This window comes from Oncorhynchus mykiss, chromosome 5 (genome assembly GCF_013265735.2).
Source record: "Oncorhynchus mykiss isolate Arlee chromosome 5, USDA_OmykA_1.1, whole genome shotgun sequence".
NCBI classification, from domain to species: Eukaryota; Metazoa; Chordata; class Actinopteri; order Salmoniformes; family Salmonidae; genus Oncorhynchus; species Oncorhynchus mykiss.
Genome location: NC_048569.1, coordinates 69599823 through 69616334, shown reverse-complemented (window position 1 = coordinate 69616334; position 16512 = coordinate 69599823). Strand labels below are relative to the sequence as shown.

Here is a 16512-nt window from a genome sequence, read left to right as displayed (position 1 = left end):
AAAAGATGAGGCCTGTAATTTTCATCATAGGTACACTTCAACTATGACAGACAAAATTAGAAAAAAATCCAGAAAATCACATTGTAGGATTTTTTATGAATTTATTTGCAAATTATGGTGGAAAATAAGTATTTGGTCACCTACAAACAAGCAAGATCTCTGGCTCTCACAGACCTGTAACTTCTTCTTTAAGAGGCTCCTCTGTCCTCCACAATTATTAGGAAATGGAAGACAAACAAGACCACTGATAATCTCCCTCGATCTGGGGCTCCACGCAAGATCTCACCCCGTGGGGTCAAAATGATCACAAGAACGGTGAGCAAAAATCCCAGAACCACACGGGGGGACCTAGTGAATGACCTGCAGAGAGCTGGGACCAAAGTATCAAAGCCTACCATCAGTAACACACTATGCCGCCAGGGACTCAAACCCTGCAGTGCCAGACATGTTCCCCTGCTTAAGCCAGTACATGTCCATGCCCGTCTGAAGTTTGCTAGAGAGCATTTGGATGATCCAGAAGAAGATTGGGAGAATATCATATGACCAGATGAAACCATAATAGAACTTTTTGGTAAAAACTCAACTCGTCGCGTTTGGAGGACAAAGAATGTTGAGTTGCATCCAAAGAACACCATACCTACTGTGAAGCATGGGGGTGGAAACATCATGCTTTGGGGCTGTTTTTCTGCAAAAGGACCAGGACGACTGATCCGTGTAAAGGAAAGAATGAATGGGGCCATGTATCGTGAGATTTTGAGTGAAAAGGGCATTGAAGATGAAACGTGGCTGGGTCTTTCAGCATGACAATGATCCCAAACACACTGCCCGGTCAACGAAGGAGTGGCTTCGTAAGAAGCATTAAGGTCCTGGAGTGGCCTAGCCAGTCTCCAGATCTCAACCCCATAGAAAATCTTTGGAGGGAGTTGAAAGTCTGTGTTGCCCAGCAACAGCCCCAAAACATCACTGCTCTAGAGGAGATCTGCATGGAGGAATGGGCCAAAATACCAGAAACGGTGTGTGAAGACTTACAGAAACGTTTGACCTCTGTCATTGCCAACAAAGGGTATATAACAAAGTAGAGATAAACTTTTGTTATTGACCAAATACTTATTTTCCACCATAATTTGCAAATAAATTCATAAAAAATCCTACAATGTGATTTTCTGGATCTTTTTTTTTCTTATTTTGTATGTCATAGTTGAAGTGTACCTATAATGAACATTACAGGCCTCATCTTTTTAAGTGGGAGAAATTGCACAATTGGTGGCTGACTAAATACTTTTTTGCCCCACTGTATGTCTGAGTGTGACCCTGGCTAGCTATATATATAGCCAGGGTCACACTCCACTCAGACATAATTTATATACAAAGTGTTTGTGTTTAGTGAGTCTGCCAGATCAGAGGCAGATGACCAGGGATGATCACATGATAAGTGTGCGAATTTGACAATTTTCCTGTCCTGCTAAGCATTCAAAAGTAACGAGTACTTTTGGGTGTCAGGGAAAATGTATGGAGTAAAAAGTACATAATTTTCTTTAGGAATGTAGTGAAGTAAAAGTGAAGTACAGATACCCCCAAAAACTATTTTTACTTAATTACTTTACACCACTGGACTTTACACCACAACCGGTTATATAGTGTGCAGTAAGTGTGTTTTTTGCATTTGTTAAATTATTTTGATGTGATAGGAAAGTAAAGGAATTTATGTTTCTAGAACCGTACCGCAAATGAGAATCGATTCGCGTCTAGATAGACTATTAGGGAGTGTTAGCTTTCAGAGCCTTTTTGCCCTTAAAACTGAACATGTAAAGTCCTTGAACTAAGGAGCAATGTTAGGCTCCTTTTGTCCAATATTGGGCTTGGGTGAATCTAGCTCTCAAAAATCCTTCTTCATAGGGTTTTCAACAGTTAGCTTCGCCCATGGTTGGCTGTGTGTAAACTACAATTTGTAGTGTTTTAATTAGAAATGTCGATAATCATCCCTTGTCAAATGGTTTTTGAAACATATGCCCCTCATCTTTCATATCAGCGAGAAATAATCTTTAAAATAAAAAAGATACTTACTGTAGCAGTTTTGTACAAATCCATAAGCTGTGTGTGAGGAGGAACTGGGTAGGAACTACACTTCATCCCCTGTTACGCTTACACACAATGTTCTGAGCATGCTAGATAACTAATGAGCACAGATGTCTACCATCTGTCTCGCGTAAACAAGCGCTGTAACATGGTGATGTTGCTGTGTGGGAACACTAGTCCTGTAACGGTGTATATTCATTTAAGCTCTTCGTTTTTTAAAATTCTCGCTGATATGAAATATACTTTCATTTATGTTTCCAAAACCGTACCCAAAGCGATGAGTTTTAACGTTCAGAACGAGCGTCGGGGATCTTAACAGAACTCGCCGATTCACATTTAGATGGAATATTTGGAGTATTTCTCGCTCATATGAAAGACATTCCTTATGTTTCCAAAACCGTACCGGTTTCTACATTCAATTTTTTTGTTACAAATTGAAACTAATTTACTGCATGGTCTTGTTCTCTTTAATGCTTTTGGGAGGAACAGAAGCAATCTGCTGAGTGTTGTGGTTATGTTTTGCTACAGGACAGCATGGAAGCAGCTTGAGGACATGAGTGCAGAACAGGCCATGCAGGAGTACGTTTCGTGTGTAACTTCACAAGACCCAGACAGCAGTCAGAAGGTAAAACGCCCTCACAAATCTAATAATACATTACACTTCATCTGGTACATTTACATAATACCATTTCCAACTGCAGGAAACACAGAGATATGTGAACTGAAACAAATGTCTTCCTCACATTTGAACCATTTTTATTTGTAGGTTAAGTGTGCAAATAATAGTATGTGTCCCTTCTGATAAGAATCCTGTCTCTATTGCTTCAGTAGGCTTGACTTGACCAAATAAAGATAATGAACATTGACTGCTTCATCTGCACCTTAGAATGCAGTATGGCACATTGACCAGCAGGGGGCACTGGCCGACTGCAATTTGACAGAAAGACCAAGCATTTGTCAAATAAAATCAAATTGTATTTTCATACATGCTTTGTAAACAACAGGTGTTGACTAACAGTGAAATGCTTACTGCATTTCACTGTTAGTCTACCTGTTGTTTACGAAGCATGTGACGAATACAATTTGAATTTATTTGACAAATGCTTGGTCTTTCTGCCAAGTTGCAGTCAGTCAGTGCCCCCTGCTAGTCAACATTTGTGTAACATCACCTGATACTGTCTCTTTAATGTTTACAGATTAGAATGAAACCAACTCCAGGAAATAATTTTGTGATTTTCTCTTTGTTTTCATCTTCTATGTAGGCAAAATATAATTATTGTGAGTTTTACATTATTTGTGAGAGGGTTTTTTGATCTAGCCTAAATACAATACGTTTTCTGTGCTCACAGATTGCGTATGTGGTGTACCTGCCTGCATCTGGGGTAGGGTTGTTATGCAGACATGAGCCTGCTCTCTCGGAGAGTACGGCACTGGAATCATTCTCACTAAATGATACACCATTACAATAACAACCCTGCCAACTGGGACCAAGCAGACTGACAGTAGCTAGATTTACATCCAATTGGCGACAGATTCAGAAATGTGCATAAAGAAAATATGCAAATTTTCTCACCAGTGGTGTGTTTCCACCAAATGGACTTGTTGTGGATAAATATCACTGTGATGACGTAGTGCAAACAAAATGTTCTTTTTCATGTACCGAATAAAAATCACAAGTTCAATGTGTTTCTATGGCATTTTCAACTTAACCGATAGTTTTGTCACAAAAACTGTTGCATTAATCAGCATGTGCCTACTCTTGTCTTGGCACCCACGCTCTAGCCAACAGCTCTCAGATACAGTAGGCTAGTCTACATGATGAGATTATTATGGATAAGAGCGACAATATTTTTGTCAAACAGCAGCCATGCATCGATCATCATGTCACCAGAATAACACCCTCAATATTTACTGGAAAGGAGCATCAAGATCACTGTGCAATTTCCCCAAACTGAAGTTAATCACAATTTGTTTAATCTGTATCCTTCTGTAGCCTAATAAACAACATGGTTTCCTGATTCGTAGTGTGAGGACCACGTGTCATGACACACGTCACGTCGCGTGACTCCAAGTTATGATGGTTATTACAGTGCCTTCAGAAAGTGTTCATACCCCTTGATTTATTCCACATTTTGTTGTTACAGCCTGAATTCAACATTTATTAAATATTTTTTTTAATACACAATACCCCATAATGAAAAAGTGGAAACATGTTTTTAGAAATTTGTGCAAACGTACACTACCGTTCAAAAGTTTGGGGTCACTTAGAAATGTCAGTGTTTTTTTAAAGAAAAGCACATTTTTTCTCCATTTTTAAAATAACATCAAATTTAATTACAAAGTTCCTATGTCCAGTGTCTGTGTTATTTTGCCATCTTAATATTTTCTTTTTATTTGGCAGTCTGCGATATGGCTTTTTCTTTTCACATTCTTTGCTGGCAAAGCCAGCATCCCCGAGTCGCCTCTTCACTGATGACCATTGAGACTGGTGTTTTGAGGGAATATTTAATGAAGCTGCCAGTTGAGGACTTGTGAGCCGTCTGTTTCTCAAACTAGACACTCTAATGTACTTGTTCTCTTGCTCAGTTGTGCACCAGGGCCTCCCACTCTTCTTTCTATTCTGGTTAGGGCCAGTTTGCGCTGTTCTGTGGAAGGGAGTAGTACACAGCATTATAGGCAATTTCTCACATGGAATAGCCTTCAATTCTCAGAACAAGAATAGACTGACGAGTTTCAGAAGCAAGTTCTTTGTTTCTGCCCATTTTGAACCTGTAATCGAACCCACAAATGCTGATACTCAACTAGTCTCAAGAAGGCCAGTTTTATTGCTACTTTAATCAGCACAACAGTTTTCAGCTGTGCTAACATAATTGCAAAAGGTTTTTCTAATGATCAATTAGCCTTTTAAATTGATAAACTTGGATTAGCTAACACAACGTGCCATTGGAACACAGGAGTGATGGTTGCTGATAATGGGCCTCTATACGCCTATGTAGATATTCCATTAAAAATCAGCCGTTTCCAGCTACAATAGTCATTTACATTAACAGTGTCTACACTGTATTTCTGATCAATTTGATGTTACTTTAATGGACAAAAAAAAATATTTTCTTTTAAAAACAAGGACTTTTCTAAGTGCCCCCAAACTTTTGAACGGTAGTGTATAGAAAATGAAATACAGAAGTATCTCATGTATACAAGTATTCACACTCCTGAGTCCATACTTTGTAGAAGCACCTTTGACGACAAATACAGCTTTGAGTCGTCTTATGTCTGTGTCAGCTTTGCACATCTGGATTTGGGGATTTTCTCCCATTCTTCCTTGCAGATTTTCTCAAGCTTTGGTAAATTAGATGGGGAGCGGCGGAGAACAGCAATCCTCAAGTCTTTCCACAGATATTAAAGTCTGGGCTTTGGCTGGGCCGCTCACCATGCTTCACGGTAGGGATGGTGTTAGACGGGTGATGAGCTGTGCCTGGTTTTCTCCAGACATAGCACTTTTCATTTAGGCCAAAGAGTACCATTTTTGTCTCATCAAACCACAGAATCTTTTGCCTTATGATCTCAGTCTTTCATGTGCTTTTTTGCAAACTCCAGGCGTGCTGTCATTTTCTCAGGTGTGGCTTCCGTTTGGCAACTCTCCCATTCAGCCCAGACTGGTGAAGTGCTGTAGAGACTGTTGTCCTTCTGGCAGGTTCTCCCATCTGTAGTTCTGTCATTGGGTTCTTGGTCACCTCCCTGACCAAGGTCCTTTTCGCCCAGTTGCTCAGTTTGGTCAGACAGACGGAGCCTGAGTAGTTCCATGTTTTTTCAATTTCCCAGTGTTGGAGACCACTGTGCACACTAGAAATATCCTTCCCCAGATATATGCCTCATCACAATTCTCTCAGAGATCTACGAACAGTTACATGGACTTCATGTTATAGTTTCTGCTCTGAGCTGGGCACCAGGACTGTTGTATGAAGCTGATGTGGGTTTTGCTCATGCAGGGTGGTGTGGTGGATGCTGTAACACAAAAAAAATGCGGAATAAGTCATAATAAGTATGAATACTTTCTAAAGGCACTGTAATCAATATTTGCGCATAAAGGCTTTTCCAAAGCCATTTCTCGCGTAATACAGTTTGCTGACACAAAAAGACACAAAAAGATCCCACCATGTCGAACGAACAAATTGTCATTATTTCTAAAATTGTACCAAAACCTCCTGTTTCCATTAAAGCTGTCATGATTTTTTTAGACTTTACTGCATTAAAACTGTGGATGGTAACGTGATTAAAGACTTTGGGAATGGGAAGGAGGGGCTGAAAAAAGGTTGAATGAAACAACACGTTTGTGTTTCAATAGACCAGTCCCTCCTTTTGAAGTATTTCATTTCCAGCATGGGTAGGGTTGGGTTTGATACAACAGGTGCAGAATAGTTTTTATATCGTTTGTTCTGACCTCTATTTATCAAGGCTGAGGAAAGTACCAACATGAGAGAAACACAAATGCACTTTTCTTCCCCAATCAAAATTCAGCACAAAGCAGATATGTCCCCTTCTCTGTCCTCAAAGGAGAGATTTAGAGTGATGTTTAGTGGTACGACATAAAAGCCTGTCACCTGTCCTGTTGTAGCTAGTGCCTTCCACCCGCCTCTCTCCTTCTCCGTCCGTCCTGCTACAATGTGAGTGTCAGCAGGCATCAGTGGCCTGCAAGCCAGCCTGACACGTCCCTTTCTGTGGCGCTGCCATCGAGACCAATACGTGCTGACAAGGCCCCCAGCGTGGCACAATGCCAGGGGAAGGCAAATGCACAAATGCCCCTCTGAAAAGGATGTGATTGTATTAGTGTTAACAAAGTGCAGGGACTCTATTCTTACCAGGGTCCAGACAAACAGATTTAGGAGAGGCTGGATGGGGATGAAGGCAGCAGAAACAATAGTCCGTTTTGGACCTCCTAGTTTTTTTGTTATTGTTGGATGCACTAGCTTTTACATTATAAAAGGAAGTGCATCAACTAATATTCTGAATTAGAAGTGAATACCACTCCTAAAAGGTCATGATCCCCTCAGAAATGACATCTGATTTGTTAGTTGTCTTGTGTGAGTCACTGTGGAAGAGAATATAGAACATAGGCCATACTAGAGCTGTTGTATCTGTGCAGGCTATGATGGTTTACCATTACAGCATGTATTATCAGGTCAGATGTTTTTCAGAAAATAGGGAAAGGTAAAATAGCTCAAATTATTTTGAGCAGTTAAAATATACTACAGTACTCAAAGCTGACCTTTTAGATAGAACTATTACCCATGTTTTGGAGTCATGTCTAAACAATGTGAGCGCATCGTGACTACGTGAACCTATTTCTGTCTGTGAATAGGGAAATTCATTCTCCCAGTGGCTCTTTTGTTTTCCATTGTATGGCACAGTGTGCTTGTTTTAGGTGGGGACAAGAGTGCACTGTTATACTGGATAACTAGGTAGGGGAATACTGAGCTGTCCTTAGAGCACAATAGTGTAGCATGCACCACTACAGAGTCACTGTTATTACAAAAGATGATGGGGGTATTATGTAAAATGTGTTATTCATAGTGTAAGATATTGGTGCAGTTGTCTGACCCCTTTCAATGAATGTCTGGATCATTTTTAGTTTCTTGTTCCAGGAGAGAAGAGAGCGTAGGACAGGATTTGGACGCCCAGCAGTCAGTTCCCTCTACCAAGAAGAAATGATAAGGTACGTCACACAGACAGATAGCCACACAGACAGCCAACCACACAGACAGACAGCCAGACAGACAGCCAGACAGACAGACAGACAGACAGACAGACAGACAGACAGACAGACAGACAGACAGACAGACAGACAGACAGACAGACAGACAGACTAACAGTATCAGAGACAAACTTCTGCTCTGAGTGTCAGAAGTTCCTCTGCAGACTGTAAACTGTTGTGGGGACATGAGACAGTCCTGATTTATGTCAATTATATTCACTCCCCTTACGGAAACCCTCAGAATCTTGTTCACCCCTAAACACCACATTGTTTCTGGAAAAATTGCTGTTTTACACATTTAAATGAGGGCTGAATCCAGCAGATTTTCCCCTAAATGATCCTCATTAGTATGTATGTGTTGAAGAGAGGTGGCCTGAGAAGCGCCTGCCTTTAATTAGTTTTTTGTTAGCGTGGTGAAATGAGAGTGTGGTGAGTATAGCACGCTGCCGTGTGGGCTCCCCTGGCGACGCCCCTCTAGATGATAGCCAATGGGGATGTTCCATGGGGACAGGAAGTCATTAACCTTCCCCCTCAGCGAGGTTTTTCTCGGGTGTATCCCGCTCCAAACTGTTCCAAACTCACTGGTTCGCTGAATATCCAATTTTCCCCTCAGTACAGGGAGACCCTCGCCATGTGAACTACTTTGCCTTCTCAGGCAGCTGCTTTTCACTGAGTTAATTGCATCCTCTTTGCTCATTTTCTGCTCCGAGTCGGGTAGCTATGTGTGGAATGTGTATTGACAAATGTAGGATTGATTGGCGATATCCCGAAGATAAGGAAGTCTGGTGCTTGTGATGGAATAGATTTTTGTGAGCTACACTTGTAATCCTCACAGATTGTGGAAAGGCTCTGATCAACATCAGACTTATTGTTAGCTGATTGGAATTCTAGACCACTTGGCTGGAGAGTCCCAGCGAGTGTGAGTTCTCTCATTGCCACCCAAAGCGCTTTGTTGTAGCCTGTGTGTTTTGTGTGTGTGTTGCCCATGGTGTGTGAGTGACCTCCCTATAAGAATGTGTGTGATTAATGGTAGAGCTGTTGAAGTAATCTGTAGTGGTCTGGCTGTGTTGGGAGATGAGTGTTCTCCTGCTGAAGGGCTGGCATGCATGCAGGCTGATTGATGAGGGGGAAATCTGTCAGTATGCCGGGCTGGGCTGTGGAGTAGGATTGTGTTGTATGAGGCTGGTGTGTGTCAGTGAGCTGGGCACCAGGACTGTTGTATGAAGCTGATGTGGGTTTTGCTCATGCAGGGTGGTGTGGTGGATGACGTGGTGGATATATCCTTCCTGTTTGGCCCTGTCCGGGGGTGTCCTCGGAGTGGGCCACAGTGTCTCCTGACCCCTCCTGTCTCAGCCTCCAGTATTTATGCTGCAGTAGTTTATGTGTCGGGGGGCTAGGGTCAGTTTGTTATATCTGGAGTACTTCTCCTGTCCTATTCGGTGTCCTGTGTGAATCTAAGTGTGCGTTCTCTAATTCTCTCCTTCTCTCTTTCTCTCTCTCGGAGGACCTGAGCCCTAGGACCATGCCCCAGGACTACCTGACATGATGACTCCTTGCTGTCCCCAGTCCACCTGGCTGTGCTGCTGCTCCAGTTTCAACTGTTCTGCCTTATTATTATTCGACCATGCTGATCATTTATGAACATTTGAACATCTTGGCCATGTTCTGTTATAATCTCCACCCGGCACAGCCAGAAGAGGACTGGCCATCCCACATATGCTCTCTCTAATTCTCTCTTTCTTTCTCTCTCTCGGAGGACCTGAGCCCTAGGACCATGCCCCAGGAATACCTGACATGATGACTCCTTGCTGTCCCCAGTCCACCTGACTGTGCTGCTGCTCCAGTTTCAACTATTCTGCCTTATTATTATTCGACCATGCTGGTCATTTATGAACATTTGAACATCTTGACCATGTTTTGTTATAATCTCCACCCGGCACAGCCAGAAGAGGACTGGCCACCCCACATAGCCTGGTTCCTCTCTAGGTTTCTTCCTAGGTTTTGGCCTTTCTAGGGAGTTTTTCCTAGCCACCGTGCTTCTTCACCTGCATTGCTTGCTGTTTGGGGTTTTAGGCTGGGTTTCTGTACAGCACTTTGAGATATCAGCTGATGTACGAAGGGCTATATAAAATAAATTTGATTGATTGATTGATTGATGACGGTATGGTGTTTAGGGGTCGTGACACCAAATCCACGTTTACAGTAATTGATTAGCCACACAGTAGTTACAACATCCACATGATATCACAGTGGCGGTTGCACACAGTGCCGTACAGTTCCGCATGCTTCGGTTCGGCTCTCATAGTCCCATAAAAGACCCTCGCTTGAAAAAACTGAAAAAGCGGCAATAGTAGTAGGCCAGTCAAACACACATCAGGGATGATAACTGGCCCTACCCCCTCCCCCCACCCCACTCTCTCCCCCAGCTGGTAGTCAGCTGTGGTTAACCAGGCACTGGGGATGACAGAGTAGCCTGTGACCTTCCCAGCATGCCGTGCGGTGGGTGGTGCTGATTATGTCGTTTATCAGGGCACCATTAATCGTGTGTGTGCTTTCGGCCGGAGGGGTGGCCAGCAGCCATGAGGCCAAACCCTCGCCGGCCAGCGCAGCCTGACTGATAAGCTCTGCCATTGATTAGTTGCCGTTGGAGACTGATGGTGCCCACGTGGCAGGGACACTGGGTCAGCGCTGCGATCACCGGAGAAGGGGAGGGGCTGAATGTGTGTAACCGCATGTAACCTTATTCACCTGGAATGTTTTATAAATCAACATGTGATACAAAACACGAAGCAGAAACACTGCTGCCCGGTATCCTAATAATTTCTCAGTTCCCCTCCAGTTAGGTAGTTCCCCTCATAACCCATAGTGTTCATCCCTGCCAGCCTGTCCTCCACTGGGACTGGGCCTGGGACTGAGTTGCTTTCTGTCAGACAATGGAAACTCATTGCAATGAATTAGGATCCCTGCATGGATAAGAGGGAAGACGTAAATATCTAAATGAGATTTAGCCCCTTCCCTGTATGCCCCCACTCTACCCTTACCCCACCTGGCGTGGCTTCATACCAGGAGGTGATTAGGTGGGATATAATTTGAGCTAGTGTGGCGTACCTACCGTACAGCAGCTCCCCCAGGGATAACCCACCAGGGATGACTCACCAGGGATGAGCAGGAGGAAATGTTATGTTTACCCCACCCAACCTGTCATAGCGTGTTTGTGTGGGGAGGGGGGGTGGGTGTTTACCTCACCCACACCTGGCCCCTCAAACAGCCAAACACAGGGCTTTTTCCAGCCAAACAAAATGCACAGCTGACGACAGTGTGTTCCACTCCTCTCCTATGGGGCCAAGAAACAGAAAGTTGCCCATTCACCTGACAATACTCAATATATTGGCATATGTATTCATATCCAGATTTGTTAATGACAAGATTTCAATAAGATTATTCAATTACTTAATACATTTGATTCAGATCTAGATTTTTGATTAGCTTTGTGTATGTATGGTGGTGGTGTTATTGATTGTTTTGGCTGAGAAGTAGAATTCCCTGAAGAACAGGTGTCTCTTCCCAGTTCCTTCACTTCAATGCATTGGTACTCTGATGCTTTTTCTTACTCTCCCCTCACAGGGAAGAAGACAGGAACATATTTGACTACTGCAGAGAAAACAACATAGAACACATTACCACGGCTATCAGTTCCAAGAATGTGGATGTCAACGCAAAAGATGAAGAGGTAAGTGACATCCTGTCCTCTTTTTAAACAAAACATGTTATTCATCCCAAAACCTGCTCATTTGCAGTATGGTACAATATTCCCCCGTAGCTCCATTGTCTTTGGCCTCAAATTGACTATTAGTCCACAGGAACTCCTCAGCAATATCTCAGATCTATGGGAGAAGCCCAGCTCTTTGACCCCAAATCTATTCATCTGCTCTTTATTCATTTATCACAGAGGGCAAATGCCTTAGTCCCTCTTTCATCACAACAATTCTTCAAATGAGGAACCAGTTGGTGCATCAGCAGCCATGGCAGATGGTGTTCTTTGTGGGGCCACTCCAGCATTATTTACCAGTGGACTGCAGGTCCTCAATACAACCAGCAGAGGGCACTAGTGAAGTTCCATCCACCCCCTGAGGTGATTCATCTCAGATAGGCAACCAGCTGAGAGAGTAGAACTGGGACGATAAACCAAATATTGTCGACACCGACCATACCGACAACTTATCGGAGGCATTTTGCTGATATTGTTCATTATGATAAGTAGCCTACACTAGAGAAATGTGAAGTTTTTTTAATTAAATAATTTTGCTATTATGTGTGATTGCTAACGGGGCAATTGATGGCTACAACCATCAAACTAGGTGTAGTAGTTTAAAGGGTATAGTTATTGCATCAATTCAGGCTATTTTTAGAGAGAGAGAGAGAGAGAGAGAGGTCTGATGGAATAGATTAACATATCCTACCGTCTTCTCTCTTTGTTTAGGTACAAGTTGGTGATAAATCTCGCTAGGTAGAAGTATAAACACAGCCAGGTTTTGTACATTTAACCTATGTTCAAGAGTCAACAGTAACAGCCACAGACTGTTCTTTTAAATACAGATTCATATTTTGCTATTTATATAATTCAAGTTTTGCTCTACCAAGAACCTTGTGTTCTCTACTTGCGCTAATTGGAATATGCCATAATTGAATGTCCCACTAGTATCCTCCAAAGTCATATCTAGAGACTGTATAAATGACTCTTGTTTCCACTGTTAACCGAAGTCTTCCAGAATTAGTGACTTAGTAGACTGTTCTGTTATATGTTTTCAGCCGTGGGGGATATTGGCACTTTAATTCAGGGTGATCTGAGCCCGGGGGATGGCCTCTGACCCCTGGGGTGTCTGGTCCTTTGACCCCTGATGTGGCTGGTCCTCTGACTCCCCTCCAGAGGCCAAAGGCATTAGCTGTAATGTACAGTGCAGGCGTGGGGCGAATGGGGAAATAATCCTAATGATGGGGAGAATAGATCAGGGTGCCCCGCCGTGTCCTCATGGCTCACTGAGGCCATCTCATTACTGTTGGGATGGTGGCATGGGGGCCATGCCGCAGGTATACATCATACACAGGACTGATTCTAGACACTGACTACAGTGACTAATATACCCCGGTACTGGAGAGTATGAATACAGTCTAGCCAGTCTTTACTAATAGAATCTCCCTCATGAATTTGTCTCCTTCACTCTCTGAATAATCATGAGATATGTTGTGTTTTTGCCTATTACTACTGTATAGTGTACAAGCAACTGTGTGGGTGAAGCGTCTCCACATCCATACAGGTCTCCACATGCCACTGAGAGAGAGACCACACCGCCACCTCTAACCACCAATCCCATGTACCCCAACAATGGAGGGCTGGATTTCATGTTGTAATACCGCCCAAGGAACTCCTCTTTCCCCTTTCTCTCTTTCTGTCAGGGACCAAATCCCCCCATTCAATTAGAGCCAATTGAGCTGACATGTCCCCTCCCACTAAGACTGAGGAGCAGGCAGCGACTGAGGAGAGTGCCCTTTTAGGCCCATGTAGACATGTCTGTTGTGTGTTACCGTGGGTGCGAGTCAAAGCACCTGTCACGGCTCCTGGAAGTGGCTAATCCCCCACTACACAGGGAGCCTGGCTTAGCACTTTAGAACAGAGAGGTTCAGGCCATCCCTAACCTTCTATTATAAAACGTGCCAGCAGTGCTGATTCCTGGTGGATGATTTCCAGTAGGGTTTTCTTATTTTGTTGTTATCGCAGACAAATAAGAGTGCTATGTTCCTCCTTACGATAAATGGTTATTTCAAATATTTTTTGGGTCCATGAAAATGCTCTTTTATCCAACCAGACATCTTATTGGTGTACTTTTTGAGTGCACTGGGCAGTCTTTTTCTGAGAACCAATCCAGTAGAGAGGTTAAAGTTCACTCTTTTCCAAAACATAGTTCTCTTGAGAGTATATACAGAAAGTTCCGGAGTGGAATTAATATATGAGGAGAAACACTAACAAATAACAATCAGAGGGGCACACCAAAAACAGAAAAAGCACAGCGGTATTTAGGCTCCCGCCTCTCTCATAAATATCAATTTCAACATACAGCCGTGGTGATCAATATAATTTAAGCAATAGAATAGGACTTAGAGAGTTTGCTTTATCTAATTGCCTAAACTGAAAAATGAGCTCCTTGTGGCGGTTGTATTAGAATGAGGGGTTTGGAGCTAAGGAGAGGAGGGAAGAGAGGGTGTGGGGGCTGATCAAGGGGATGCTCTCGTTTTGTCCACAGCATCCCATCAATCAACTCTAAGGACTCTGTCGGCCATCCGCAATTTGTCCCTGAGCTCCGGGACCAGCCCCCTCCACATCCCCAACCCCCCTACACACACTCATATATATATACAGTGGGGAGAACAAGTATTTGACACACTGCCGATTTTGCAGGTTTTCCTACTTACGAAGCATGTAGAGAGGTCTGTAATTTTTTTTATCATAGGTACACTTCAACTGTGAGAGACGGAATCTAAAACAAAAATCCAGAAAATCACATAGTATGATTTTTAAGTAATTCATTTGCATTTTATTGCATGACATAAGTATTTGATCACCTACCAACCAGTAAGAATTCCATCTCTCACAGACCTGTTAGTTTTTCTTTAAGAAGCCCTCCTGTTCTCCACTCATTACCTGTATTAACTGCACCTGTTTGAACTCGTTACCTGTATAAAAGACACCTGTCCACACACTCAATCAAACAGACTCCAACCTCTCCACAATGGCCAAGACCAGGGAGCTGTGTAAGGACATCAGGGATAAAATTGTAGACCTGCACAAGGCTGGGATGGGCTACAGGACAATAGGCAAGCAGCTTGGTGAGAAGGCAATTATTAGAAAATAGAAGAAGTTCAAAATGACGTCAATCACCCTCGGTCTGGGGCTCCATGCAAGATCTCACCTCGTGGGGCATCAATGATCACGAGGAAGGTGAGGGATCAGCCCAGAACTACACGGCAGGACCTGGTCAATGACCTGAAGAGAGCTGGGACCACAGTCTCAAAGAAAACCATTAGTAACACACTACGCCATCATGGATTAAAATCCTGCAGCGCACACAAGGTCCCCCTGCTCAAGCCAGCGCATGTCCAGGCCCATATGAAGTTTGCCAATGACCATCTGGATGATCCAGAGGAGGAATGGGAGAAGGTCATGTGGTGTGATGAGACACAAATAGAGCTTTTTGGTCTAAACTCCACTCACCGTGTTTGGAGGAAGAAGAAGGATGAGTACAACCCCAAGAACACCATCCCAACCGTGAAGCATGGAGGTGGAAACAGCATTCTTTGGGGATGCTTTTCTGCAAAGGGGACAGGACGACTGCACCGTATTGAGGGGAGGATGGATGGGGCCATGTATCGCGAGATCTTGGCCAACAACCTCCTTCCCTCAGTAAGAGCATTGAAGATGGGTCGTGGCTGTGTCTTCCAGCAATGCAACAACCCGAAACACACAGCCAGGGCAACAAAGGAGTGGCTCCGTAAGAAGCATCTCAAGGTCCTGGAGTGGCCTAGCCAGTCTCCAGACCTGAACCCAATAGAAAATCTTTGGAGGGAGCTGAAAGTCCGTATTGCCCAACGACAGCCCCAAAACCTGAAGGATCTGGAGAAGGTCTGTATGGAGGAGTGGGTCAAAATCCCTGCTGCAGTGTGTGCAAACCTGGTCAAGAACTACAGGAAACGTATAATCTCTGTAATTGCAAACAGGTTTCTGTACCAAATATTAAGTTCTGCTTTTCTGATGTATCAAATACTTACGTCATGCAATAAAATGGAAATTAATTACTTAAAAATCATACAATGTGATTTTCTGGATTTTTGTTTTAGATTCCGTCTCTCACAGTTGAACTGTACCTATGATAAAAATTACAGAACTCTACATGCTTTGTAAGTAGGAAAACCTGCTAAATCGGCAGTGTATCAAATACTTGTTCTCCCCACTGTATATATGCTGGCATATATATATATATATATATATATATATATATACACACACAACACACACACACTCATACCCCTCCTGCTGGTGAGGAGGCAGAGCAGAGCTCATTCTGTCACCACCTCGTTTTCTAGTTGGGATCTGAAGGCTCTGAGTTATAAATTGTAGTGCATCATTATTATTTTTTTAAGTTGAGAAATCTATTGTGTAGTTAACTTTGTGGAGCCGTGCATAACAGAAGGGAATAGATGGTTCTATTAGAGGTGAGGAGGGATTGGGCCTCCATCCATCTCACTGAATGCTCCAGCAGGTCCCCAAGCTGCATTTACATATCTCTGTGTGGTCAGACGCCCCACACACACTGTCACTATCCATGCCAGCTGTAGTCCATTCACTAGGCAACCTTACTAAGTACTGTACCTACCGGTAGTGCTTTAGTTTTCTTTCCCCTCTTGAGAAAATGTATCGTAGACCAAGAGTTAGGATTTACAATAGATAGTGTTAAGGTGTGTAAACAAGTACTGACATTTACTTTGAGGGTTTTACCTAAGACAACTTTTATGATATTTGATTCAGTATCAGACTCCTCAACTCATTAGCTACTCCAATGATGGCTAACAATATCCGTTGCACTTTGAAGTACCTGCTCATGTATTGTATAATGTGTTAGTGCAGGAATAAA

General features: G+C 43.1%; 2 protein-coding genes across 2 annotated transcripts in view; one reads left to right on the top strand and one right to left on the bottom strand.

Moving 5' to 3' along the window:
* Positions 1 to 2204, bottom strand: part of LOC110524448 (xenotropic and polytropic retrovirus receptor 1 homolog) — an 89142-nt gene extending 86938 nt beyond the window's left edge. The window contains exon 1 of the mRNA XM_036978244.1: positions 2065 to 2204. Within this exon, the coding sequence (XP_036834139.1) occupies positions 2065 to 2130 (66 nt within the window). The 5' untranslated portion in view covers positions 2131 to 2204. The remainder of the gene's footprint in view (positions 1 to 2064) is intronic.
* LOC110524447 (acyl-CoA-binding domain-containing protein 6) overlaps positions 1 to 16512 on the top strand; it is a 67273-nt gene that overhangs the window by 2741 nt on the left and 48020 nt on the right. Inside the window, exons 3-6 of the mRNA XM_036978245.1 lie at positions 2605 to 2701; positions 6755 to 6760; positions 7719 to 7789; positions 11453 to 11558. Coding sequence (XP_036834140.1) covers positions 2605 to 2701; positions 6755 to 6760; positions 7719 to 7789; positions 11453 to 11558 — 280 coding nt within the window. The remainder of the gene's footprint in view (positions 1 to 2604; positions 2702 to 6754; positions 6761 to 7718; positions 7790 to 11452; positions 11559 to 16512) is intronic.